Source organism: Alosa alosa, chromosome 7 (genome assembly GCF_017589495.1).
Source record: "Alosa alosa isolate M-15738 ecotype Scorff River chromosome 7, AALO_Geno_1.1, whole genome shotgun sequence".
Classification (NCBI taxonomy): Eukaryota; Metazoa; Chordata; class Actinopteri; order Clupeiformes; family Clupeidae; genus Alosa; species Alosa alosa.
The window spans coordinates 10,877,114-10,902,885 of record NC_063195.1 but is presented as its reverse complement, the minus strand read 5'-3'; the positions used below and the strand labels follow the sequence as shown (position 1 = coordinate 10,902,885).

General features: G+C 44.4%; 2 protein-coding genes across 2 annotated transcripts; both read left to right on the top strand.

Moving 5' to 3' along the window:
* The first annotated feature begins 1,588 nt into the window (after positions 1-1,588).
* si:ch211-286b5.5 (uncharacterized protein LOC100003596 homolog) lies at positions 1,589-5,519 on the top strand. The gene is made up of 3 exons (XM_048248088.1): positions 1,589-1,949; positions 3,394-3,520; positions 5,447-5,519. The coding sequence occupies exons 1-2, from the start codon at positions 1,860-1,862 to the stop codon at positions 3,517-3,519; spliced, it is 216 nt and encodes a 71-aa protein (XP_048104045.1). The 5' UTR covers positions 1,589-1,859; the 3' UTR covers position 3,520; positions 5,447-5,519.
* A 125-nt stretch (positions 5,520-5,644) lies between these two features.
* LOC125297759 (histone-arginine methyltransferase CARM1-like) lies at positions 5,645-25,008 on the top strand. The gene is given in 16 exon segments (XM_048248222.1): positions 5,645-7,453; positions 8,892-9,017; positions 9,622-9,728; positions 11,500-11,604; positions 13,480-13,590; positions 14,088-14,265; positions 15,126-15,216; positions 15,396-15,492; positions 16,030-16,115; positions 17,260-17,349; positions 17,814-17,817; positions 21,124-21,167; positions 21,279-21,385; positions 21,877-21,948; positions 22,231-22,299; positions 22,876-25,008. Coding segments are annotated over 16 exon segments (1,647 nt in total). The 5' UTR covers positions 5,645-7,236; the 3' UTR covers positions 23,019-25,008.
* The last annotated feature ends 764 nt before the right edge of the window (positions 25,009-25,772 follow it).

The window sequence follows — 25,772 nt, the reverse complement described above, 5'->3', positions numbered from 1 at the left end:
CAAAACAAGCACTTCGATCACCGTGTGTTGCCTTGATGCTTTCACGCTGTTCCACTGTCTTCCTCCTCAAGTCTTCAACTTGCGTGTCCATGTCCCTGTCCGTGTCCTGTGCCGCCTCTCCCTTCTTCAGTACACCGATCAGGTCTTTTCAGAATCAGAATTCTGATTTCTTTTTCACCGTGTTGGCTGCTATTCCCAGCTAGCATCTCCTCAATCTGCTCCAGCAGCTCTGTGACTTGAGCATCGCTTTTGCTCTGACTGTTGTTGTTGTTGAGGACATGATGATTACCTGTTCCCACATCTCAATGATTTCTTTTTCACCGTGTTGGCTGCTATTCCCAGCTAGCATCTCCTCAATCTGCTCCAGCAGCTCTGTGACTTGAGCATTGCTTTTGCTCTGACTGTTGTTGTTGTTGAGGACATGATGATTACCTGTTCCCACATCTCAATGAGAAATGTGACCAAATTAACTGTGCATGATTATTTGGAGGTTTTGCGATTAGGCACATTGTTGGTTCATGTTGTGATTGCAATCATTGTGCAGCTCTAGGCTGACAACAAAATATATATATAGGCTATGCTTCCGAAACCAATTGTAGAATGGCTATTTGTTCATAGGTTACCCTCCACTAAGATCTCACCACAACAGAAATGCAGTCCTTTGGATTCTTCTGTTCCGTTCATTCCTGGAATGTCAGTGCGTAATCAGACCCCGTGGCTTGCAAAGAAATGTAGCCTATTGTGAACACACGCTTTAGGCTATGACTATTTGTCACATGTAAACAACAATTAAGGTACACCCACGATCACTAGGCCTACATATACAGTGTGGTTAAAGTCCATTAGCTAGGCTAACACTAGTTTTATGACACAGGGCCACGTCCACTTATTCGTCTATGGCAGATGGCAATTAACGTTGATGCATTGCTACCAGCTGAAAAGTCCTTTGGTGGCCTATAACGTCCCCATAGTAGTCCAGTCATTTTATGAAAAAATGTAGGACAATTTGCAACAGATGCAAACCCCATTGATTTTGTATCCTCAATATGTCCTGAGCAAGGGGCAAAAAGCCCCGACGAATCCTACAGGGGAATCCTAGGGGAAGTTTCGAAAAAGACACAAATAGGCCTATAGCCTATTACGCCTATTCCTTCTTTTGACCTCAGGACAAACTAAACATGTATTTTTTCTTTAAATGGTTTGTTAACATGTGCAAATGGTGCACACACCTGTTAAACTCTCGCACTGCTCAACACACCTGCCCTCTAGGCCTACCTTCGAGTGGCTCCTGATCATATTACTTCATGTTGGCCGCTATGTCCACTAGATGGCGACCTGGTTTTAAAAGAGTGTGCAACTTTGTCAGTTCCCCGAGGTAACTCCAGTCCAGTTCAGGAAGAAGGAAATAAAATGATGGGGCCACTGTCTTTTACTGTGGGGCCACCCCAGAGACTGGTGATGCAAATTGGGTGTCATACCAAGCGAATTTGCCATAGGACCTAGCCTAGTTAATAATGCAAAGACGCAAAGCATAGGCCTATAGGCTACTTTGTGGTAAATATAGGCCTAGGCCTAGCCTACTAACTAGAAGTTAGGCTAGCATGGAGTTTCACCCGTGAATGTTTCAACGAATAAATTTAAATGTGTTGCTTAGTCTAGCCTACTATCACCTCTTTGCCGAACATAAAAAGTGACATTCCAGTTGTAGGACTCTGTGGGAGTAGCCTGACTAAACTAGGTTATCCAGCGCAGCGCTTGCAACAGACGGGAGGCGGGAACAACTGTGTCACTTTTCCTCACGCAAAACTTCCGGCTCTCTGCCCCACCGGATGACTGACTGACCGTCCACAGTCGCCGTCATGTCAAACAACAACGCCAGCGGTAACTTGGCTGTCGCGCAGAAGGCCGTCAAACAGCTGCGGCTAGAGGCGAGCGTACGTCGGATCAAGGTAAGAGAAAGCCTCAGAAGACAGCTGCGGTCATCGCGGGGGGAAAGTGGAGCTGTCAGTATGTGGCTTTCGGCAGCACGGTCGAAAGTCAGACGGACGAGCCACCCAGTTTAAAGCGTTAGAAGTAGGGTGGGCAAGACAATGTGTTTTCTAGTATATTGACAAAGTTGTTTTAGAATCCCTAATTGCATTATAACTAAGGTAAATAGAATCACGGGCCCGCAAGTGTAATGGGAACAATAGCTGAGACAATTTCATCAACTTTCTCGACATTAGGCTACTGTTTTTTCTCTCCCTCGATTATGCGCAGTCGTCTTTTGCTGACGTCACTTGCAAATATATGCAAAGAGACGAAGCTTGCAACAGTTGGGGTGAACAGTTACTTTTGTTTCTCCGCGCTCTCTGTAAACACTGAACGATGTTATTGTCTAGTGTGAGGGTGGGTTAACAGGCGTCCGATTTCCATGCGGTAAATCACACAGACAACGTAAAAAAAATATTTATAATTGATCTGTGTCACTGTAGCATAAAGTCAGTGGCATGGCAGTGTCAGTCAAGATATGCCTTTGATACGTTTTTTTTTTTAAACAAACCAGAGGGGTGATTTAACTGGGATTTTTTTGGGTTAGTCATATATCCTGGTTGAATTTAGCCTTGACTTGGTTTCACAAAAGAGATGGCACATACATTAGGCTACCATGGGGGTTTATTCTGTGCAGCTAGGTCCCGACCAGGCTAACCACCAGGCTTAGTCTAATGTTAAATAAAGTTGTCTTATTGGCTCAGCCAGCTGTCATTGCGATCAGACCTCCACAAGTTTTTTCAATAATTTTATTCACAGGGCATTCAAATCCTTTAGCGTTGACCAATTTAACTACACATTTTACATTGTACATACTGTAGGCCTACATGCTATTTTATAATTATTAACATAGCTGTTGCTTGCTTCTTCTGTTGATAAAAGACATTAATGAGTAGCCCAGGCTACTGCTTTAGTTGATTGGAAATGGAGACACATTTTCAATGGTGTTTTCAATTAATTCAATTATGAAGACAATATAAAGTCATACAGTCCTGTGTGTTTCTTTACAGTGTCATGCTCTTTTCTTAATGGCGTTGCATACTGATGAGGAAGCACTCAAACGTTGGTGCATACCTAAACGTGCATCCAGTTGGTCCGCCACGCCTACTCGCGCTGTTCTACAGAAACAGCTGTATTTCCCCATTCAGAAAAGAACAAACTCACTTCCTTGTTGGTGTATATCAAAACAACTGTTATTCACTTTGTGTGAATGATTGTATTTTCTGTCTTTTTTTTATTCCAAAGCAGAATTTGGTTTCACTTCGGTTAATATTGCGGGGCAGGGAGCGATTGGGGGGTCTGCAGTTGTGTTAACTGAGCTTGTTTACTACTGCATGTGTTTATTTGTTTATCTGTTTACAGGTGTCGCAGGCTGCCACTGACCTGAAGAACTTCTGTCTGCAGAACGCCAACAAAGACCCTCTATTGATGGGGGTGCCCTCCAGCGACAACCCTTTCAGACCTCCCAAATCCTGCACACTGTTCTGAGGTAGTCCTTCTCTCTCTCTCTCTCTCTCCCTCTCTCCTCTCTCTCTCTCTCTCTCTCTCTCTCTCTCTCTCTCTATCGCTCTGTCATTCAACCCTTTCAGACTTTCTTTCTTTCTTTCTTTCTTTCTTTCTTTCTTTCTGTCTCTCTTTCTCTCTTCTCTCATTTTCTCTCTCTTTTTTTCCTCTCTATCTATCTATCTATGATCATATTATATTTCTATTATTTGTCAGAAAATTTCATTCATATGATTTACAACTGAGTTGTGCAGATCAGCAGCAGTAGGGTACATTCCACCCACAGCGTTTCCCATGAACGACACTTCCTTACTTGCAGGAATTTCAGTATGGGATTCTGGTATTGTCCATTAATAGTGTGGCATTGGGTGAATCTAGTAAAGCATTAGGGCAATGAAAACAATGCTTCAATAAATAATGTGGGCATGGGCACACAGAACCACAGAACCGAAAATAGTGTCTTTAAAAAAAAAACAAAAAAAAAAACATTCTTTGAGTCCTGGTTTAGTAATCTATTATTATCCAGCCTGCCTCGTAAGGTGGCTGGGATTTCCGTGAGTTTGGAATTTTCCAGAATTTCCATGAAAGCAAGTTGAAGTTTTTCAGAATAGATCTTAGAACTGGAGGGGTTACTTCCTGGGGTTCCACATAATAATATACCCCCCTCCGATGCCCCCCACCTCACCACTCTCACACACACTATTAACAAAACAGTCACAACTCCCCTTCACCATAACAGTACCCACACCCAACCCCCAACGCACACACACACTATTAGCAAAACAGTCACAGCTCCCATTCACCATAACAACACACACACACACACACACACACACACACACACACACACACACACACACACACACACACACACACACAGAGGAATCATGTATCATCATTTACCATATAAATGTGCTAGTAGTTGGCCATTTCGACACTTGTGCTTATAGGAAATGCTGCAGTAAGTGGACATGACATTTGGCCGACTCCTAGAAACCAGGCTTGTGCAAAATTCCAGAATCGAATTGAAACTGGCTCTTAAATTCCAATTCAATTCTTGAATTTCACTTGCATTTCAATTGAGGTAGCAAACAGGAAGCAGAATTGCAATTCGAATTGTGCACAACCCTGCTAAAACACACACACACACACACACACACACACACACACACAGGAATCATGTATCATCATTTACCGTATATATGTGCTAGTGTGCTAGTAGTTGGCCATTTCGACACTTGTGCTTCAGTCCAGTGACCTTCTGCTTATAGGAAATGCTGCAGTAAGTGGATATGACATTTGGCCGACTCCTAGAAACACACACACACACACACACACACACACACACACACACACACAGACAAACTCTATAAGAAAAACACTCCTGCATTTAGACATGACATCAGTGTACAACTGTCCACACATCAGAACAGGCTATGTGTTTTTTAAAAGACTGGACAGCCTGCACATACAGTGGTTTGGTGTGTTTTTTAAAAGACTGGACAGCCTGCACATACAGTGGTTTGGTGGTTTCTTTCTTTAGCCAGATTTCCCTCTCTTCTGCCTACAGTGTTGAATGATTCATGATATAAATGCTATAATGGGTTTCTAGGAGGTTTGATGATGACATTACCATTTGTAAAAAAATCCGTTTAACAACCTATCAAGGAAGATATTGAGATGTCAACAAAAATGCAACAAATAATGTGCGTGCAGTGGTTTCTTTTTTTTTTTAGCAAGAATGTTTCTAGAAAGTTCTACAATAACATTACCATTTGTAGAAAGCTCTGTAATGTCACCTCAAACTACTCCAGATGGTACAGAGAAGGTCAGCTGAATGCTACGTTAAGCTCATAAAAATGCCCAGCCATGGCGTCTAACTGTGTGTGTGATTTGGTGTGATTCTCCTCAGCTGTCAGAGAGGACGAGGACGAGGATGATGAAGAGTTCTGTGCAGATGTGAAAGACCAGTTCCCCCCCCCCTCTACACTCCCCACCCCTCATCTCTCTCTCTCTTCTCTCTTTCTCACTCTTCCAAGCTCCCTCTTCCCCCTCTCTCTCCATACCTCTCCCTCTTCCCCCTCTCTCTCCATACCTCTCCCTTCTTCCCCCTCTCTCTCCATACCTCTCCCTTCTTCCCCCTCTCTCTCCATACCTCTCCCTTCTTCCCCCTCTCTCCCTCTTTTTGTTCTCTCTCTATCACATTAAACACTACAAACACATGCACATAATGAGAGGAATGCAAGTCACTGGTTGCAAGCAGTTCATCTAATTAAGAGGAAAAGAACACTTAAGAATGTGCAATAACAGTGTCATAGGATGCCTACATAAATGGACACGCACCCCCAAAAGGCAGTTGGCTTTGATCTGTGTGTGTTTGTGGGGGGGTTGGGGGGGGGGTATTCCATCCATAGTTAAGTCTAGTAATTATTAACACCCATGGCAAATTTAGATTTTTATTTTGAGGTATTTTCACATATCTTCTGCCTGGGAGTTGCTACATTGCTCTAGATATATTCATTAAATATAGCATATAATTATATATATATATGCTATGTGTGTGTGTGTGTGTGTGTGTGTTTTTTCTGGGTAAAATCAGAAATCAAATTAAATCAAAATTCCTCCTCTATTAGTTTACTCATGAGCTCACACCAAGAACGATAACAATAACAATTACTCATGAGTTAACTTAGGCTATTTGGTTTAGGGCCGTTCACACCAAAAGTAATGATGGTAACGGCAATAAAGTATCATTCTAGCTAATATGAAAGACAACGTACACACAGAATGATAATTATAACGATAATGGCTAAAAAGCATTGTTTTAGCTAATATGAATGAGAATGTCCACACATAACGCCATTGTTGTTACAGTTTATGTGTATGTTATCATTCATATTGGTTAGAACAATGTTTTTTTTTTTGCTGTTTCTTGGTGTCCAAGAAAGGCCCTTTAGTCATTAAACAATGTACTTGGAATACCCTTCCTGCTCAGCATCTGGGTCCAGATGTTATAAAGTCTGCTGCTACCTCTGAAACACAACATTACCCAGAATTCACAGTGCCTTGACCTGTTGAGTGTGGCCTTGGTTGCACTTGGTTTCCATTTGTAGTCCTCCTTATCGCCTAATTTGTTTTGTTTATAAGCAGCTGAAACCAGACAGAGTGAGACACCACCTTTTGCAATGCAAAACACTTGCATTCGTCCATCACAGTCCTTTTCCTGTTCGATTTCCAATTTTCTCTTATTTTTTTTTTAAATGTGTGTTTTTTTTTTTTACTTTACTGTTCAGAGATATTTTAAGTTCATCAAAGTATTTGGGTTAACACATCATTCTAAACTCATTTAGATTATGTTGGTAAAATTACAGGAGAATGTTCTGTGCTGTTTGTGGAGCCTACATGTCTTGTCTGATAAGGTTTTCAAGTCATAAATAAAACAGGAAGCTTGCCTTTCTATCCCTTTGGTACTGATGAAAGCTATCTTACTCTATTAAAGTAATTGGGGGGGGGGGATCCTGATTCATTTTTGTTTAATGTTGGGGGGTTTTAGGTACGCTGTAGTCTAGTTACGTTTTTGTCATTAAATTAGCTTTTAATACTAAATCTGGTGTTTTGTGAATCCTTATGTATGTGAGTGTGTGAAAGAGCGACAGAGAGAGGGAGTGATAGGCATACAACTGCGCGAGGTTAGGAGCGCGAATGCGCGCTCACAACGAGTTGCACGCTCATTTATATACGCTTGCGTCGGTCACGCGCATTATAGTGATTTGGAAGATGGCGGTGTCCGTGTTCACCGGCGTGCGGCTCCTGTCTATTGGGGATGCCAATGGGGAAATTCAGCGACAGTCTGAGCAGCAGGCGCTTAGACTTGAGATTAAGAGTACACCGGGCTCTGCGATGATAAACTTATCCAACAGTAAGTAGCCATTTCATGCCGTTTTGTGAGAAGCACACTCAACTGGACTGACCTGAATCGCATGAATGGACGTAGCTAGCATTAGCTGACTGGCTAGTTAGCCATGCTAGCCAACGTAAACAAAGACAAAGGTTGCCGATGGCTGCCAAAGCTAGCCGGTTACGAGTTCTAGATATAAGAATTGGAATAGGGCAGGATACCACAACATTTTTAAAACCGTCAATCCAACATTTATTTTCAGAATCTAACTGAAAAAACACCAGTCATACTTGAAACGTGTATCTAGCGCAGCTAACTTTTGCTAATCTCGACATAAGTCGCTAGCCAACGTTAGCGTCTGTTGGCCTGTAACGTTACAATGCCTTTGGTAGCTAGCTAATTAGCTAGCCACCATAGCGGCCAGCCCTGCTCGTATATGGCTGAAAATGATTCCCTTCAGTGACTGAAATAAGATAACCATTTATGATAACATAGTAAGATATATTCTGGATAGCTACGTATATCTTGATATGGTAACGTTATGGCGTTAGACCTAGCGTTTTGCCGACGATTTGCATTAACGTTTGACAGTCACGTCAACACGTTTACTTAGAAATTGTAACGTGATCTAGTAAAAAGTGTTTCTATTATTTCCTCAAATGCGTAATTATCGGCCAGTGATGCTCTATATTGAGGGTCGCATGCCTGTTGGTTTATGCGGCGCTGCGTTTGTGCTCACATTAATGCCCAGCGGGCTGTGTGCGATCACTGACTGTTGTGTGCCGTTAATCTCTGTCTAACAGGCAGGCAATCCTGTTGTTGAATTTTGCAGGACGGCCACGGGGACACTATCCGCTTAGCTATCATTAGATGCACGGCTTAATTAGAGCTGCCTGTTCGCCGTGACGCTGCTGTGCTGTTCATAAATATTTACGTTGTTGTGCTAGTTCGTTGCTTGCGTGGTAAATATTGTTTTTTTATGTTAAAAAAAGGAGCATACTGTGAAGTAGATGAATTGGAGGTGGACATCTCTTAATTCTCTTTTGTGTTGAACACTTGAGCTATGCTGACCAATGCAGCACCTGTCTGGAAGTGTCATCGGATGTGATCCGATCTGTGTGTGTACACGTGTGTGTGTGAGAGAAAGGACAGACAGAGAGAGAGGGAGAGAGAGAGAGAGTGGGTGTTCGTTTGTTAGTGAGTATCCACAAAGGTGTTGACAAACTTATTGGACAGCTGAAAATGCAGTGTGTGTGTGTGTAGGCCATCTTATCTTATGCTATCTTATCTGGGCTTTCATTTTACTCTAGTAAAACACCATATACCATGCTGATGCCTATTGCTTTAGATATTCGTATGCTTTCCCATATGAGGCACCAGTTGTATTTGTGTGCATTGTATGCATGCCCTATATTTATCTAGACCCAGCTATGTTTTAAGTGTGTGTGTGTGTTTGCAGGTGAGGAGACGAGTGTGTTTAAGTGTTCCCTGAATCAGGAGACTGAATGCAGCCGTGTGGGGAAGCAGTCCTTCATCATCACCCTGGGACAGAACAGCGTCCTGCTGCAGTTCCCCACGCCCGCAGGTCAGTGTGAGAGAGTGTGTGTGTGTGTCTGTGTTCCTGTCACCCGCAAAGTCAGTGAGTGTGCATGTGTGTTCCTGTCAACCGCAAGTGTGTGTGTGTGTGTGTGTGTATGAGTGTGAGTGAGTGAGTCTGAATGTTGTGTCACTTGTGGAAAGAAGAATCACTTGTGTGGGACTTGTATTTGCAGTTCCCCAGGTCTTTCTGTGTGTGTGTATCAGACAGCAGTGGTCATAGACCTCTGAAGTTCACCTACAAACAGGAAACAAAGCTCCCATCTTTGTCCTACAGTTGCATTGCCAGTCAGCTTTGGGGTAGCAAAAATCAAAGCTGCCATCTTTGTCCTACAGTTGCATTGCCAGTCAGCTCTGGGGTAGCAAAAATCAAAGTGTGCCGTCTTAACGTACCGAAGATGACCGTGTCTTCGGGTGCGATAATTCAAAATCAGTAGGAAAAATCTCAAGATACCTGATCTCCTTATATAGGCAAAGATGATTGATTTTTTTTTTTTTTTTATATGTAAGCGAACTTCAGAGGTCTGTTGGGCCTGTGTGTGTGTCTGTGTGTATTTACATATTTTGACTGTGTGCGTGTTGTGTGTTTTCAGACTTCTGCTCGTTCTACAACGCAGTGAAGAGCAGCACTGCTGGAAGTTCCGAAACCTCAGTGTTCAACCAGAGGACAGAGGAGGCATCGGCCGTGCAGTACTTCCAGGTAACACATACACATGCACACACTCACACACACGCATACACACACACGCACACACACACTCTCAGAGGACAGAGGACGCCTGCTGTGCACACGCATGCACGCACACACACACACTCATGCTCACACCTCTTCATTCATAACATTCAGACTAGCACACAAAATTCCACATGTCGGCCAATAGCTCTCAGAGTCTCATTATCGCTTGTACACCATTATTTTTCTATTTCAGTGTTTCCCACAGAATTGGATTCAATTTGTGGCGGTAGCTGACTTGGACAATGGGGGAGAGGGGGGGCACTGTCACTTTAACACTTTAACACTTTAAGATGTTCGTGAGGGAACCCTTGCAAATTGCAATTGTAACACAGTTTAAAGGCTGCTGATGTGTGGATGCAATTCATAACGTTTTCTACATAGTTAAAATAAAGGTTTGTACTTCTCCTTGGGACAAGCACTTTTGAATTTTAGAAAACACTTTTCTATTTACATCGGGATTTTGCAAACAGCTGTAAGTAGGCTAAGCATGCTAAATTCGACATCCAAACATTATTCTAACGTTAGCTTTGAGATACTGCTTGATTGCATAACTTAACTTAGTAGGCTACATTGAAGAGACTATCTATGTTGTGATAAGATCTTAGCAGAGTTAACTTCAATGCAGCAGTTTTGAACAAATTTGCGCAGCATGGTCACGATGCTAAGCGGATTTAATAGCAATTTAGCCAGACGTCTTCTATGCAATGCTTCTATGTGGCAACAACAATCCTTCAACAATCGTGAATATTTTGTTAAATGCACATGCAGAGGAGTGGCAGCTCTCTGAGAGAGCGGGCGGGGCAAGGAAAGGCTGCGTGCATAAAAAGCGCAGCTCAATGGCAATGCAAGGATTTGATCTTATATTTAATTTAAATTCAATTAAACATAGAATATTTATGTGGGGCGGCCGATTTTTATTGTGTGGCGCCCCGCCACAGATTAGTCAATTTATGGGAAACACTGTATTTCTCTCCACTGCCTCACTCACTCACTCACTCACCCAATCCAGCCTTTATGAGCCCTCCCCAAGTCGGTATATGTGGCAGTAACAGTAAAGACCTAAGGGCATTACCGACAATTCATAGCATTGTGACGTGAAACACAGGGTTACCCAAAGGGAGGCTGGGGGCTAGAAAGAGCGTCGGTAAACAACTGCCATAAAACGTTAACAGAAACCTGCATTGTCAATTTAATTTATGGTACCGCCCTATTCCTGTTATTAGCGTTTTGAACTCTTACACCCTAGAACACTTCATCACTTACGACTGATGTCAGTTAAAGGTTGTATCAGCGATTTCAGGCCCAAAAAAGGCCCAAACATAAATTATCACATTCATCTAATCTTTCCTAACGATCCGCTAGCTGCCTGCCCCATAAGCAGGCCGTCAAAAAAAAAAAACGCATCTCTGTAGGCAGTCTAGGCTCCGAGATCTGTACACAAAAATAAAAATTGCTACCAACAAGGGTTGGCAACCCCTCAAAAAGCAAAACAAAGTGTTTCAACCAATAACTGACGAGATGCGCGTTTAGGAGAGTTTTAATTGCACAGGAGAGAGTAGCGAGCTAGCCCTCTGTTTTGTTTGAACATCAACAGAAGTGACGTATCCCCGTTATCAGTGATACAACTTTTAAGTGTGTGAGGGTTTATGTTTAGGGCTTAGTGGAGGGATTGGGATTCACTCACTCACGTACGTTCACTCTCTCTCTCTCTCCCTCCCTCCCTCTCTCTCCCCAGTTCTATGGCTACCTCTCTCAGCAGCAGAACATGATGCAGGACTACGTCCGGACCGGCACTTACCAGAGGGCCATCCTCCAGAACCACGCCGACTTCAAGGACAAGGTGACCGGACTTCTCACCCTCCGACCTTAGACGCTACTCTCCTTACAGCCAATGAGGGCACAGCACCCTTGCCATTCCCCATCCAATGAGAACATTACACCCCTCCCCCGCCCCAACCCCAGCCAATGAGGGCACAGCACCCTTGCACTACCCCAGCCAATGAGAACATTACACCCCTACTTCTACCTAACCCCAGCCAATGAGGGCACAGCTCTAGTATCTTAGTATACCACACTTAGGTAGGGTACTAAAAGGTGCTCACACAAAGACTCTCATTCACAGATTCCATGGAAAATGCACACAAACACACACACACACACACTCAAGCAAAGGCAGAAGGCCATACATTCATTCAGGGAACAGGCAACACACACACATGCACACACGTTCAAAGAAAGGTTTATGTGTTTTTTGGTGTTGACCAGAACACACAAAACACATGCACAGGGTAGTGTAACTTGGACACACACACACACACACAGAGGATTCAGAGTTGAGACCTGTTGTGTGGCTCAGCAGCGCCTCTGCTAATCTGGTTTTGAGTTCTGATCAGGAAGTCAGGACGGCAGAGCTGGCACCATGCCAACACAGCACAGCGCACAACACAATACGAACCACAGCACAACTTGTCGCATTCTCTCAAAACGAAACACAACATGGAACACAGAACAGGGCTCACTCTCAACACACACACACACACACACACACACAAACCACCACATACACCACCACCACACACACACACACCCAGACATACACACAACATGGAACACAGAACAGGGTTCACTCTCAACACACACAAACCTACACACAGACATACACAGACACACACACATAATCGAGCAGCCATGAGGTCCTTGCCCTAGTGGCTGATGGGTTCCCCCTCCTGATGGCTGTGGGGAAGCGCTGGTGCACTGAGAGTATTCAGGCTGTTATATCAGTGGAAGAGAATGAGCTTAGATACATGCAGGCTGTGTCACACTACACACACAAACACACACAAACTGAGAGTATTCAGGCTGTTATATCAGTGGAAGAGAATGAGCTTAGATACATGCAGGCTGTGTCACACTACACACACACACACACACACACACACACACACACACACTGAGAGTATTCAGGCTGTTATATCAGTGGAAGAGAATGAGCTTAGATACATGCAGGCTGTGTCACACTACACACACAAACACACACAAACTGAGAGTATTCAGGCTGTTATATCAGTGGAAGAGAATGAGCTTAGATACATGCAGGCTGTGTCACACTACACACACACACACACTACACACACAAACACACACAAACTGAGAGTATTCAGGCTGTTATATCAGTGGAAGAGAATGAGCTTAGGTACATGCAGGCTGTGTCACACTACACACACAAACACACACAAACTGAGAGTATTCAGGCTGTTATATCAGTGGAAGAGAATGAGCTTAGATACATGCAGGCTGTGTCACACTACACACACACACACACACTACACACACAAACACACAAACTGAGAGTATTCAGGCTGTTATATCAGTGGAAGAGAATGAGCTTAGGTACATGCAGGCTGTGTCACACTACACACACAAACACACACAAACTGAGAGTATTCAGGCTGTTATATCAGTGGAAGAGAATGAGCTTAGATACATGCAGGCTGTGTCACACTACACACACACATAGATATCTGATAGACAAGATCATGCGCAAGGGTTAGAGGGTCCACATGTATTACGTCTTTAGATTATAAAGGTTGCAGCAATGTGATGATGCTGATGATACTAATTGAGTTCTCTCTCTCTCTCTCTCTCTCTCTCTCTCTCTCTCTCTCTCTCTCTCTCTCTCTCTCTCTCTCTCTCTCTCCCCTCCTCTCTCTCTCAGGTGGTACTGGATGTGGGCTGTGGTTCAGGGATTCTCTCCTTCTTTGCTGCCCAGGCTGGTGCCAGAAAGGTGTATGCTGTGGAGGCCAGCAGTATGGCACAGCATGCTGAGGTATTACTCACGCGTGCACACACACACACACACACACACACACACACACACACACACACACACACACACACACACACACACACACACACACACACACACACACACACACTCACTCACTAACTCCATTCAAGTCCCTTCTCTTCTCAGAGCTGCTAAAGGTGCACATGTACACATATACAAACAAATATTGTGTGTGAATGTGTGTGTGTGTGTGTATGTATGTGTGTGCGTGTGTGGGACCTTGTCTGCGTGTGTGAATGTGCGTATGTGTGTGTGTGTATATGTGTGAATGTGCGAATGAATGTGCGTGTGGATGTGCGCGTGTGTGTGTGTGTGTATATGTGCGCATGTGTGTGTGTGTATGTGCGCGTGTGTGTGAATGTGCGTGTGTGTATATGTGCGTATGTGTGTGCGTGTGTGTGTGTGTATGTGTGTGTGTGTGTATATGTGCGTATGTGTGTGTGTGTGTGTGTGTGAATGTGCGTGCGTGCGCCCAGGTGCTGGTGAAGAGTAACGGGCTGGCGGACCGCGTGGTGGTGGTGACGGGGAAGGTAGAGGAGGTGACTCTGCCCGAGCAGGTGGACATCATCATCTCTGAGCCCATGGGCTACATGCTGTTCAACGAGCGGATGCTGGAGAGCTACGTCCACGCCAAGAAGTTCCTCAAGCCTAACGGTGAGGGGTGGAGAGAGAGAGCGAGAGAGAGAGGGACAGAGGAGAGAGAGAGAGAGGGATTAGAGAGAGAGAGAGAGAGAGAGAGAGAGAGAGAGAGAGAGAGAGCAGAGAGAGAGAGGAGGAGAGGGGAGAGAGGGAGTAAAGATGGATGCAGAGGAGGAGGGGTGAGGTAGGAGAAGATGGGGGCTGACATCATCTCCAATCTGCTACTCCAAGCTACATGGCTACAAGCCCACCTGTGGCAAAGAAAGGGGAGGGTGAGTGAAAGAGGAAAAGGAGAGAGAGGAGGACATCGTCATTTCATTGCTGTCCAGCGGGTGCGTGCTGGAAAGATGCGTTAAGAAATTCTGTAAGCCTGTAAGAGAGTGAGCGGATGAGGGGAGCAAAGAGAGTGTGTGAGAAGGTTTTCAACAAGAGAGTGTGTGAGTGCGTTTTCAACAAGAGAGTGTGTGAGTGCGTTTTCAACAAGAGAGTGTGTGAGTGCGTTTTCAACAAGAGGATGCTTGAAAGCTGTGTCCACGCCAAGACGTTCCTCCAGTCTAACACTGAGAGATTGAGAGAGAGATGACCAGAGAAAGAGAGTGAAAGAGAAAGAGAGCAAAAGAGAGAGAGTGTGGTTAAAAATACAACCAGAGCAGGAAAAGAGGAGATTGCTGGGAACTTGCCCTTCAAGAAATTCCTCAAACCACAAGTCTCTGTTCCTTGTAGACTCTGAGCAGTAATATGGTGCAGTTCCTGTTGTCTCTGTTCTCCACCTGAGTGTACGTTTAGAGGTTTTTTGTTAGTCTGTCCTCTGTTTATGAATAGTGAATGCTAATCTTGCTCGTCTCTCTCTCTCTCTCTCCCCCTGTCCTCCGTAGGTAACCTGTTCCCCACCATAGGAGATGTGCACCTGGCCCCTTTCACGGACGAGCAGCTGTACATGGAGCAGTTTACTAAAGCCAATTTCTGGTGCGACACACACACGCACGCACACACTACCATTAGTTCTCCAAAGCAAACTTCAGGTTGAAGTTGCAAAATACAGTTGGTTGTAGGATATCATATTGTTTAATATGATAAATTAATTTATGTAAATATAGTGTAATAACTAACCCCCCCCTTCTCTCTACCCCTCCTCTCTCTCTCAGGTATCAGCAGTCGTTCCATGGTGTGGATCTCTCTGCACTCAGAGGGGCAGCGGTGGAAGGCATTTTCAGGACAGCCCATCGGTGAGCAACGCTTGCTGTCTGTCCGTTCTGTCTGCTGTCTATCTGTTCTATTGGTTCTGCCTGTCTGCTCTTCTATCTGTTCTGCCTGCTGTTCCATCTGTTCTGCCTGTCTGCTGTTCTACCTGTTTTGCTGCCTGCTGTCATCTGTCTATCGATCTTTCTTCATCTTTCATTCTCTTCGTCTATCTGTCAATGTTTTTTTTTTTTCTTCATCTTTCTTTATTCCTGTCTTTCTCACTGTTTCTTTCTTTCTCACTGTTTCTTTCTTTCTTTCTTTCTTTCTTTCTTTCTCATTGTTTCTTTCTTTCTTTCACTGTTTACTTGTTTTCTGCCACTGCTGCTCATTTCTTCTCTTGTCTTTCCCCACTCTTGATTCTCTTCCTTTACTTCAGACATCATCATGGTGGGCCATGAGCGTTTGCATCTTTTGAAAGAAGAACCGAACCACTTCTTCTGTTTGCCCGTCCTGTCAAATGACCATGTCTCTCTTTCGCTGTTTCTCTCTTTCTCTCTTCTCTCTCTCTCTCTCTCTCTCTCTCTCCTCCTCACCCAGGACACATTTGACGTGCGTATCATGATGGCAAAGTCGGTGAAGCACACGGTCAACTTCCTGGAGGTGAAGGAGAATGACCTGCACAGGTGGGTCATGTGACTTGATCCGCATCCCCCTCCTCTCCGCACTCTCACCTCCTCCCCTCCTCTCCTCCACCTCCTCCTGCGCCCCCATCCCCTCCTCTCCTCCCCCCCACCTCCTCCTGCGCCCCCATCACCTCCTCTCCTCCCCCCACCTCCTCTCCTCCCCCATCACCTCCTCCCCTCATCTCCTCCCCCTCCACCTCCTCCTGCTCCCCCATCACCTCCTCTCCTCCCAATCACCTCCTCCCCTCCTCTCCTCCCCCTCTCCACCCCTCCTCGCCCCCGCACCTCCTCTCCTCCCCCACCTCCTCTCCCCTCATCACCTCCTCCCTCATCTCCTCCACCTCTCCTCCCCCCATCCACCTCCTCCTAGCCCCTCTCCTCCACCTCCTCTCCTCCCCTCCTCTCCTCCACCTCCTTCTCATCCTCCTCTCCTCCCCTCCTCCTCCTCCTCCCCCCCCCCCCCCCCCCCCCCCATCACCTCCTCCCCTCCTCTCCTCCACCTCCTCTCCTCCCCCATCCTCCTCTCCTCCACCTCCTCCTCCTCCCCATCTACCTCTGCCCCACCCCCCCCATCACACCTCCTCCCGTGCCTGCTCTTAATCCCTCCATCTGTTGTTTATGTGTGTGTTAATTTGTTTTTGTTTGTTTGTTTGTTTTTACTTTCCGCTCCTCCAGTCTACCCTCAGTTGCCCTGGTTTGTTGGTTTACTTGAGTTTGGAGATCAAGGTGATGATGAAATGTGAACATGAGACGCCATGTGCTTCTATTCCCTTTTCCACCAGCTCTGCTTATCTCTGAACTCGACTGCTTAACTCTGGAACTGCCAAGAATTTCAAAAACTATTAGAACTACCAAGGGAGTCATTTTGACCGTTGGAATTTTAAAACTCAAAATTTCAACAGCAGAACTATTTTTCCTTTAATGTTTTTGAAAAATAAATAAATAAAAATAGCGGTCAAAATGGCCCGTCACGGTCTTTCTAGCGTTAACCCTAAACTGCTTAGCTCCAATGGAGCGTTGCAGTTTATAAACTCTTGTACTTTATGAACTCTTTCTGCTTCTCTCTGTCTCTCTCTCTCTCTTTTTCTTTCTCTCTATCTCTCTCTCTCTCCCTCTCTTTCTCTTCCTCTCTTTCTCTCTCTAGGATAGAGATCCCCTTCAAGTTCCATATGATGCAGTCAGGCCTGGTGCATGGGCTGGCCTTCTGGTTTGACGTGGCCTTCATGGGATCTGTGTAAGTCCTGTTTGTGAGTGTGTGAGTGTGCATGTCTTTTTGTGTGTGTGTGTGTGTGTGTGTGTCTTTGTGCGTGAGAGATAGTGTGTGTGTGTGTGTTTGTGCGTGAGAGAGAGAGTGTGTGTGTGTGGTATTTTTGTTAGGAAAGCTGTTGCTTTTGTAAACATCCACATCTGTGTGTGTGAGGGTGAGTTGGTTTGTTCAGAGATAAGGCTTATACCCTCATGCTCAGTTGCTGTGTTTGTGAATGTTTCTCAGGGTGTGTGTTTGTCTATATGTGTGTGTGTGTGTGTTTGAGAGAGTCACTCTGTGGGTTGTACTGGTTCTTCTTCATTCTTAAAGGTTATTAAAGGTTTATGCACGTGAGCGTGCTTATGAAACGTGTTTGTTCACAGGCTGACTAAGATTGTGCTCATGTACTATGTGTTTGAGTGGCTTTTTGCCTAATTACAGTGTGGTTGTAGAAATGTGAGTTTGTGTATTGTGTTTATATTGATGTGTTTATGTTTGTGTATGAGCTATTTGTTTTTGGTAATGATGATTACTAGCCTTTATTGTAATAACTGAGAAATTATTTTAACTTGTGTGTGTGTGTAATGTGTTTATGTTTATTTGTTTGTGTTTGTGATCATGTAAGATGAAGGTGTGGTTATAGTTTTGTGTGTGTGTGATGTGTTTATATTTACTTGTTTATGTTTGTTTGTTTGTTTGTGTTTGTGTAGGATGACCAGTGCAGATCACTCTTTAACATGTATCAGTGTGACCAGTGCAGATCACTCTTTAACATGTATCAGTGTGACCAGTGCAGATCACTCTTTAACATGTATCAGTGTGACCAGTGCAGATCACTCTTTAACATGTATCAGTGTGACCAGTGCAGATCACTCTTTAACATGTATCAGTGTGACCAGTGCAGATCACTCTTTAACATGTATCAGTGTGACCAGTGCAGATCACTCTTTAACATGTATCAGTGTGACCAGTGCAGATCACTCTTTAACATGTATCAGTGTGACCAGTGCAGATCACTCTTTAACATGTATCAGTGTGACCAGTGCAGATCACTCTTTAACATGTATCAGTGTGACCAGTGCAGATCACTCTTTAACATGTATCAGTGTGACCAGTGCAGATCACTCTTTAACATGTATCAGTGTGACCAGTGCAGATCACTCTTTAACATGTATCAGTGTGACCAGTGCAGATCACTCTTTAACATGTATCAGTGTGACCAGTGCAGATCACTCTTTAACATGTATCAGTGTGACCAGTGCAGATCACTCTTTAACATGTATCAGTGTGACCAGTGCAGATCACTCTTTAACATGTATCAGTGTGACCAGTGCAGATCACTCTTTAACATGTATCAGTGTGACCAGTGCAGATCACTCTTTAACATGTATCAGTGTGACCAGTGCAGATCACTCTTTAACATGTATCAGTGTGACCAGTGCAGATCACTCTTTAACATGTATCAGTGTGACCAGTGCAGATCACTCTTTAACATGTATCAGTGTGACCAGTGCAGATCACTCTTTAACATGTATCAGTGTGACCAGTGCAGATCACTCTTTAACATGTATCAGTGTGACCAGTGCAGATCACTCTTTAACATGTATCAGTGTGACCAGTGCAGATCACTCTTTAACATGTATCAGTGTGACCAGTGCAGATCACTCTTTAACATGTATCAGTGTGACCAGTGCAGATCACTCTTTAACATGTATCAGTGTGACCAGTGCAGATCACTCTTTAACATGTATCAGTGTGACCAGTGCAGATCACTCTTTAACATGTATCAGTGTGACCAGTGCAGATCACTCTTTAACATGTATCAGTGTGACCAGTGCAGATCACTCTTTAACATGTATCAGTGTGACCAGTGCAGATCACTCTTTAACATGTATCAGTGTGACCAGTGCAGATCACTCTTTAACATGTATCAGTGTGACCAGTGCAGATCACTCTTTAACATGTATCAGTGTGACCAGTGCAGATCACTCTTTAACATGTATCAGTGTGACCAGTGCAGATCACTCTTTAACATGTATCAGTGTGACCAGTGCAGATCACTCTTTAACATGTATCAGTGTGACCAGTGCAGATCACTCTTTAACATGTATCAGTGTGACCAGTGCAGATCACTCTTTAACATGTATCAGTGTGACCAGTGCAGATCACTCTTTAACATGTATCAGTGTGACCAGTGCAGATCACTCTTTAACATGTATCAGTGTGACCAGTGCAGATCACTCTTTAACATGTATCAGTGTGACCAGTGCAGATCACTCTTTAACATGTATCAGTGTGACCAGTGCAGATCACTCTTTAACATGTATCAGTGTGACCAGTGCAGATCACTCTTTAACATGTATCAGTGTGACCAGTGCAGATCACTCTTTAACATGTATCAGTGTGACCAGTGCAGATCACTCTTTAACATGTATCAGTGTGACCAGTGCAGATCACTCTTTAACATGTATCAGTGTGACCAGTGCAGATCACTCTTTAACATGTATCAGTGTGACCAGTGCAGATCACTCTTTAACATGTATCAGTGTGACCAGTGCAGATCACTCTTTAACATGTATCAGTGTGACCAGTGCAGATCACTCTTTAACATGTATCAGTGTGACCAGTGCAGATCACTCTTTAACATGTATCAGTGTGACCAGTGCAGATCACTCTTTAACATGTATCAGTGTGACCAGTGCAGATCACTCTTTAACATGTATCAGTGTGACCAGTGCAGATCACTCTTTAACATGTATCAGTGTGACCAGTGCAGATCACTCTTTAACATGTATCAGTGTGACCAGTGCAGATCACTCTTTAACATGTATCAGTGTGACCAGTGCAGATCACTCTTTAACATGTATCAGTGTGACCAGTGCAGATCACTCTTTAACATGTATCAGTGTGACCAGTGCAGATCACTCTTTAACATGTATCAGTGTGACCAGTGCAGATCACTCTTTAACATGTATCAGTGTGACCAGTGCAGATCACTCTTTAACATGTATCAGTGTGACCAGTGCAGATCACTCTTTAACATGTATCAGTGTTACCAGTGCAGATCACTCTTTAACATGTATCCAGTGTGACCAGTGCAGATCACACCACATTTAACATGTATCAGTGTGACCAGTGCAGATCACTCTTCACATGTATCAGTGTTACCAGTGCAGATCACACCACATTTAACATGTATCAGTGTGACCAGTGCAGATCACACCACATTTAACATGTATCAGTGTGACCAGTGCAGATCACTTTAACATGTATCAGTGTGACCAGTGCAGATCACACCACATTTAACATGTATCAGTGTGACCAGTGCAGATCACACCACATTTAACATGTATCAGTGTGACCAGTGCAGATCACTCTTCACATGTATCAGTGTTACCAGTGCAGATCACACCACATTTAACATGTATCAGTGTGACCAGTGCAGATCACTCTTCACATGTATCAGTGTTACCAGTGCAGATCACTCTTCACATGTATCAGTGTTACCAGTGCAGATCACTCTTCACATGTATCAGTGTTACCAGTGCAGATCACACCACATTTAACATGTATCAGTGTGACCAGTGCAGATCACTCTTCACATGTATCAGTGTTACCAGTGCAGATCACTTTAACATGTATCAGTGTGACCAGTGCAGATCACTTTAACATGTATCAGTGTGACCAGTGCAGATCACTCTTCACATGTATCAGTGTTACCAGTGCAGATCACTTTAACATGTATCAGTGTGACCAGTGCAGACTTCTATCTGCCCCTTTGTGATTGGCTCTGATCAGTTCATGCGGTTAGCCTGTTTTTTGTCCGTGATTGGTGGAGGTTTGATGAGCCTGATTTTTTTTCCTGGCGGTGTGATTGGTGGAGATTTGACGAGTCTGCTCTCTGATTGGCTTGGCAGGTACACGGGCTCCACCCCAGCCCCACCTCCTGGCTCACACTACACCTCACCCTCCGAGAACATGTGGAACACGACGGGAACCTACGGCATGAACCAGAACATCTCAGGTACACACTCTTACGCACGCACACACACACTTTCACACTGGAACACAACAGGCACCTACGACAGGTAGCAGATCGCACGGCATTTAACATGTATCAGTGTGACCAGTGCAGATCACTCTTTAACATGTATCAGTGTGACCAGTGCAGATCACTCTTTAACATGTATCAGTGTGACCAGTGCAGATCACTCTTTAACATGTATCAGTGTGACCAGTGCAGATCACTCTTCACATGTATCAGTGTTACCAGTGCAGATCACACCACATTTAACATGTATCAGAAATGCACGCTGTCTCGCCCACACCTTTCTCTATACATACACTGTATATTTGAATATCTCTCTTTCTTTCTTTCTTTGTCTCTCTACCACACATTTCTATATAGATGTATAAATGTATAGATGTATTAATAACAATTTCTCACACCACACATTTCTATATAGATGTACAGATGTATTAATAACAATCTCTCTTTCTCTCTCTTTCTCTCAGCCATGCCAGCTGCATATGATCTCAGTGCTGTCATTGGAGGAGGCACCGCACACAATAACCTCATCCCTCTCGGTATGCACGCACGCACACACACACACACACACACACACACACACACACACACACACACACACACACAGACAGACACTACACTTACATACTTGCATACAGGCAAAAACATATTGGCTATGCCAAAAAACAATGTGTGCGCAAAAACAGCTGCCGTGATTCCACTCTATTGTACATAAGCAAGTCTTGGATGTGTTCATAGTTGTCGCATCATCATCATCATTTGTCATAACGTGATCATAGGCTAGCTATAGTGTACTCATATTACTGTGTGTCTGTGTGCAGTCAACACAGGCGGAGTTAACCACACCACATCCAGAGTGGGATCCATTATGAGCACAGGACTTCTGCAGGGTAAGATTTAACACACACACACACACACACACACACACACACACACACGCACTTTGACAACATTATTCTCAATGCATTCCCGACAGAGCCAGTAATCCAGAGCCTTTCTAATGGCGACACAGCACTCAAAGAATCCCCCATAGAAATGCATGGGGTCATAACGCCAATATGGCAGTTGTCTACACAAATCCCGTCTCTTTCTGAAATGGATGTTTGCTCCATCCATTCACTGAAGCAGCTGATTCTGCTTGGCACACCTCCTCAGTCAGGTAGATGAGCTAATTAGTGAAATCACCTGTGTTAAGTACACAGGTAGACCCAATTCATGGTGAAACTTTTTTACTTTATGAAATCATACTTTTACACCTCTGAATTAAAGTAATCCTTACGTAAGCCTCCCCATTCACTTGCCCATAAGGACTTAGAGTAATCTATTGCAGAAGCATTGTCTGTGTCTGTCTGTCTGTCTGTCTGTCTGTCTGTCTGTCTGTCTGTCTGTCTGTCTGTGTGTGTGCGGGTGTGTGTGTGTTTAACACCAAACTAATCCAGTGATCATCTGACTGTCTGCATCTCCAGGAGGCAACCCTGAGCAGTCGGACTCCAGCGGAGGCGGAGCCGTCCAGTATCCAATCCCCAGCCAGTTCATCATGGGCGGGGCCTCCGTTCCCATGGCGTCTCCCGTAGCGATCCCTAGCAACACCATGCACTACGGCAGTTAATGGCGCCGTGCCATTTCCGCCTCCTCCCTGCTCACATCTCCATAGTAACGTCCCCAATGAACTGACTTGACCTTCTTGACCACCGTTCAAACGAAAGAAAGAAAGAAAGAAACCAAAACTGCCATGAACTCCTTTACTCGTTCATGTCTTTCCGTCTCTTTCTGTCATATTATCTCTATCCCTCCTTCTCTTGCTCCTTCTCTCTCTCTCTCTTCTCTCTATCTGTCCGTCCATCCCATACCTTACCCCTTTGATGGTCCCTCCTCCTGACATCCTGAGCCAACAGGACATGACATCACGGCTCTCATCACAGCCTCTGCCTCCTCCTCCTCCTCCTCCTCCTCCTCTTCGTGAGATCAGGTTTATTGTTTTGTTTGTTTATATTTTTGTTTGTTTGTTTCCATGCCCCATACTGCTGCTTAGGTGAGTCCAGTCCACTCCTGGTCTCACTCATAGACAATACACACACACACACACACACACACACACACACACACATACATATCTATGACAGAAGTGCTGTCTTGAGCCTCTGTCATTAGCGAGAGTTGATGACCTGTCGTCATGTTTCCTCGCTTCTCCATCACACACACACAAACAAACACACACGCACACACACTCGCTTCTCCGTCCCTGAGGATGAGCAGGAAAGGAAGAACTGTGTCGGACTCCCAGTTCATCCTCAACGGCTTATAAAGCTCGAACTCGAATCTTATCTTTTTTTAATCTTTTTTTTCCCCTCTCTCCTCCACCTTTTTGTTCTGACAAAGACCTGATGTGGTGTTGACGCCCTCTGTTCTCTGTGAGGAGAGTTGACTTCTCTGTGCTCGGAGCAGGAGAGGAAGATGTGCAAGAGGGTATTGGCATTTGTATTTTTTAAAGACTTGTGACACACACACACACACGCACTGATATGTAAATGCACGGAATGTACACACACACACACACACACACACACACACACACACTCACTCTATTGCACATGCACACATGTGAATACATACATATGAATACATACTCGTTCTGTCTTTTGATCAGTTGGACAAAATCGGACAGTCAATTGTGTGAAATCCTCCTTATACGCCCCCCCCACACACACACACACACTCGCACTCACACACACACACACTCACACACCAACGTCTGACTGGCAAAACCGACAGACCGCTTAAAAGATCAGAGCCTTCTAGACTCCTGGATTGGATTTTCTGTTTGGACTCCGAGCTCATTTGCACTACATCTTTAAAAAAAAAAAGACTATTTTTTTAAAGCGTACCTCTGTTCCATTCCCCCACCTGCACGTCAATGCTGAGTTTACCAACCTGGAGTCTGCTCAGTCTGAATCCGATGATGGTCCGATAGAGGCAGCCAGCGGACAGTCATCAGGAAGCTGTCGCTGGCCAATCAGGAAGAGGGAAAAGTGGGGCCAGTTGGCGAGCTGTCCAGTAGGAGAGACACAGCTAGAGGCACCGAGTTTACAGTACATTACATGTGCACGCACACACACACACACACACACACACACTGGATGTTTTTCTTGATGGAGGGGGGTTTTAGGAAAAAGCCCTTAGTAGTCAGTCCACCCCCCTCCTGAAAACATTCCAACACCAAACCCCTCTTCCCCTATCAGTCATGAATCGATGTTGTGGAATTCGCCCTTTTTAAACGTATCCATCCTGCCATGATACTGATGTTGGTTGTTGTATGCCGAATTTTTTTTAAAAAAAAAAAAAAAAAAAAAAACATATCGCCCCCCCCACCCTCAAGATGAACTATGCTTCCATTCGTCGATCCCTGAGATCCCCTTTAGAGACTATCTTCCCTCATCATCTTATTTGTTTGGTGCATCCCCATTCGTAGAGGCAACTAATTTTTTTTTTTTTTTCTTTTGTTTGTTGTTTTTCGTCTTTATTTTCATAAGAAAAGTAAAAAGGGAAAAAAAAGCCAAATGACCAAATTAAATGTCAGTCGAGAAATAGGACAGACCTGCGCGTGTGTGTGTGTGTGTGTGTGTCTTTATTTTTGTTCTTCTTTCGGAGCTCAAGACGGGAAACTCTACAGCTGTTGAAGTGACTCACACCCTTGATAAAGCTGGGCAATGTTCAGTCCTGTTCAAAAATGTCCAACATTTTTCTTGACACAGTTAGTGTCAAGTGTTCTGCATTAGAGTGTCAGTAGAAATAATCTGACATTCTTTAAAAAAATAGCGTGATTTTTTTGGGGGAGGGGGGGGATGTTTGCATTTGGCAGGTTAGTTGATAAAGTAACTAAATGATACGTTTGACATGATCCTAACTATGAGCATGCCTTTTTGAAAGCGTCCTTAACAGCTTTGTGCCATATGTGTCTAAAATGTCTACACTACAGTGTACTGTATGAGCTTGGCTTGAATCAAATCAGGAGACCCAACGCTAACCAACACTAGCGCCATCACAGGGATCTTTTGTGTGTGTGTGGAGCTTTTCAAATTTCAAGTTGCCTGATTAGCGCTCTCCAGTGTGGGTTCAGAAAGTGAAAGCTTCAGAACGTGGTATGTGCACTGCACAGGTAGAGCCGGTACACGGTGGGACTTTAACTTTCTGAGCTTTTCAAATTTCAAGTTGCCTGATTAGCGCTCTCCAGTGTGGGTTCAGAAAGTGAAAGCTTCAGAACGTGGTATGTGCACTGCACAGGTAGAGCCGGTACAGGTGGGACTTTGGCTTTCTGAAGCCGGGCTTCGCCATCTCTGAGGGACACGTGACGCAGCCCTCACTT

What these genes read in the sequence shown, in the direction of transcription:
- si:ch211-286b5.5 (XM_048248088.1), top strand. Translation starts at nt 1,860, where the DNA reads ATGTCAAACAACAACGCCAGCGGTAACTTGGCTGTCGCGCAGAAGGCC. An exon ending in CGAGCGTACGTCGGATCAAG is followed by an intron (nt 1,950 to 3,393) that starts GTAAGAGAAAGC and finishes ATCTGTTTACAG; the next exon opens with GTGTCGCAGGCTGCCACTGA.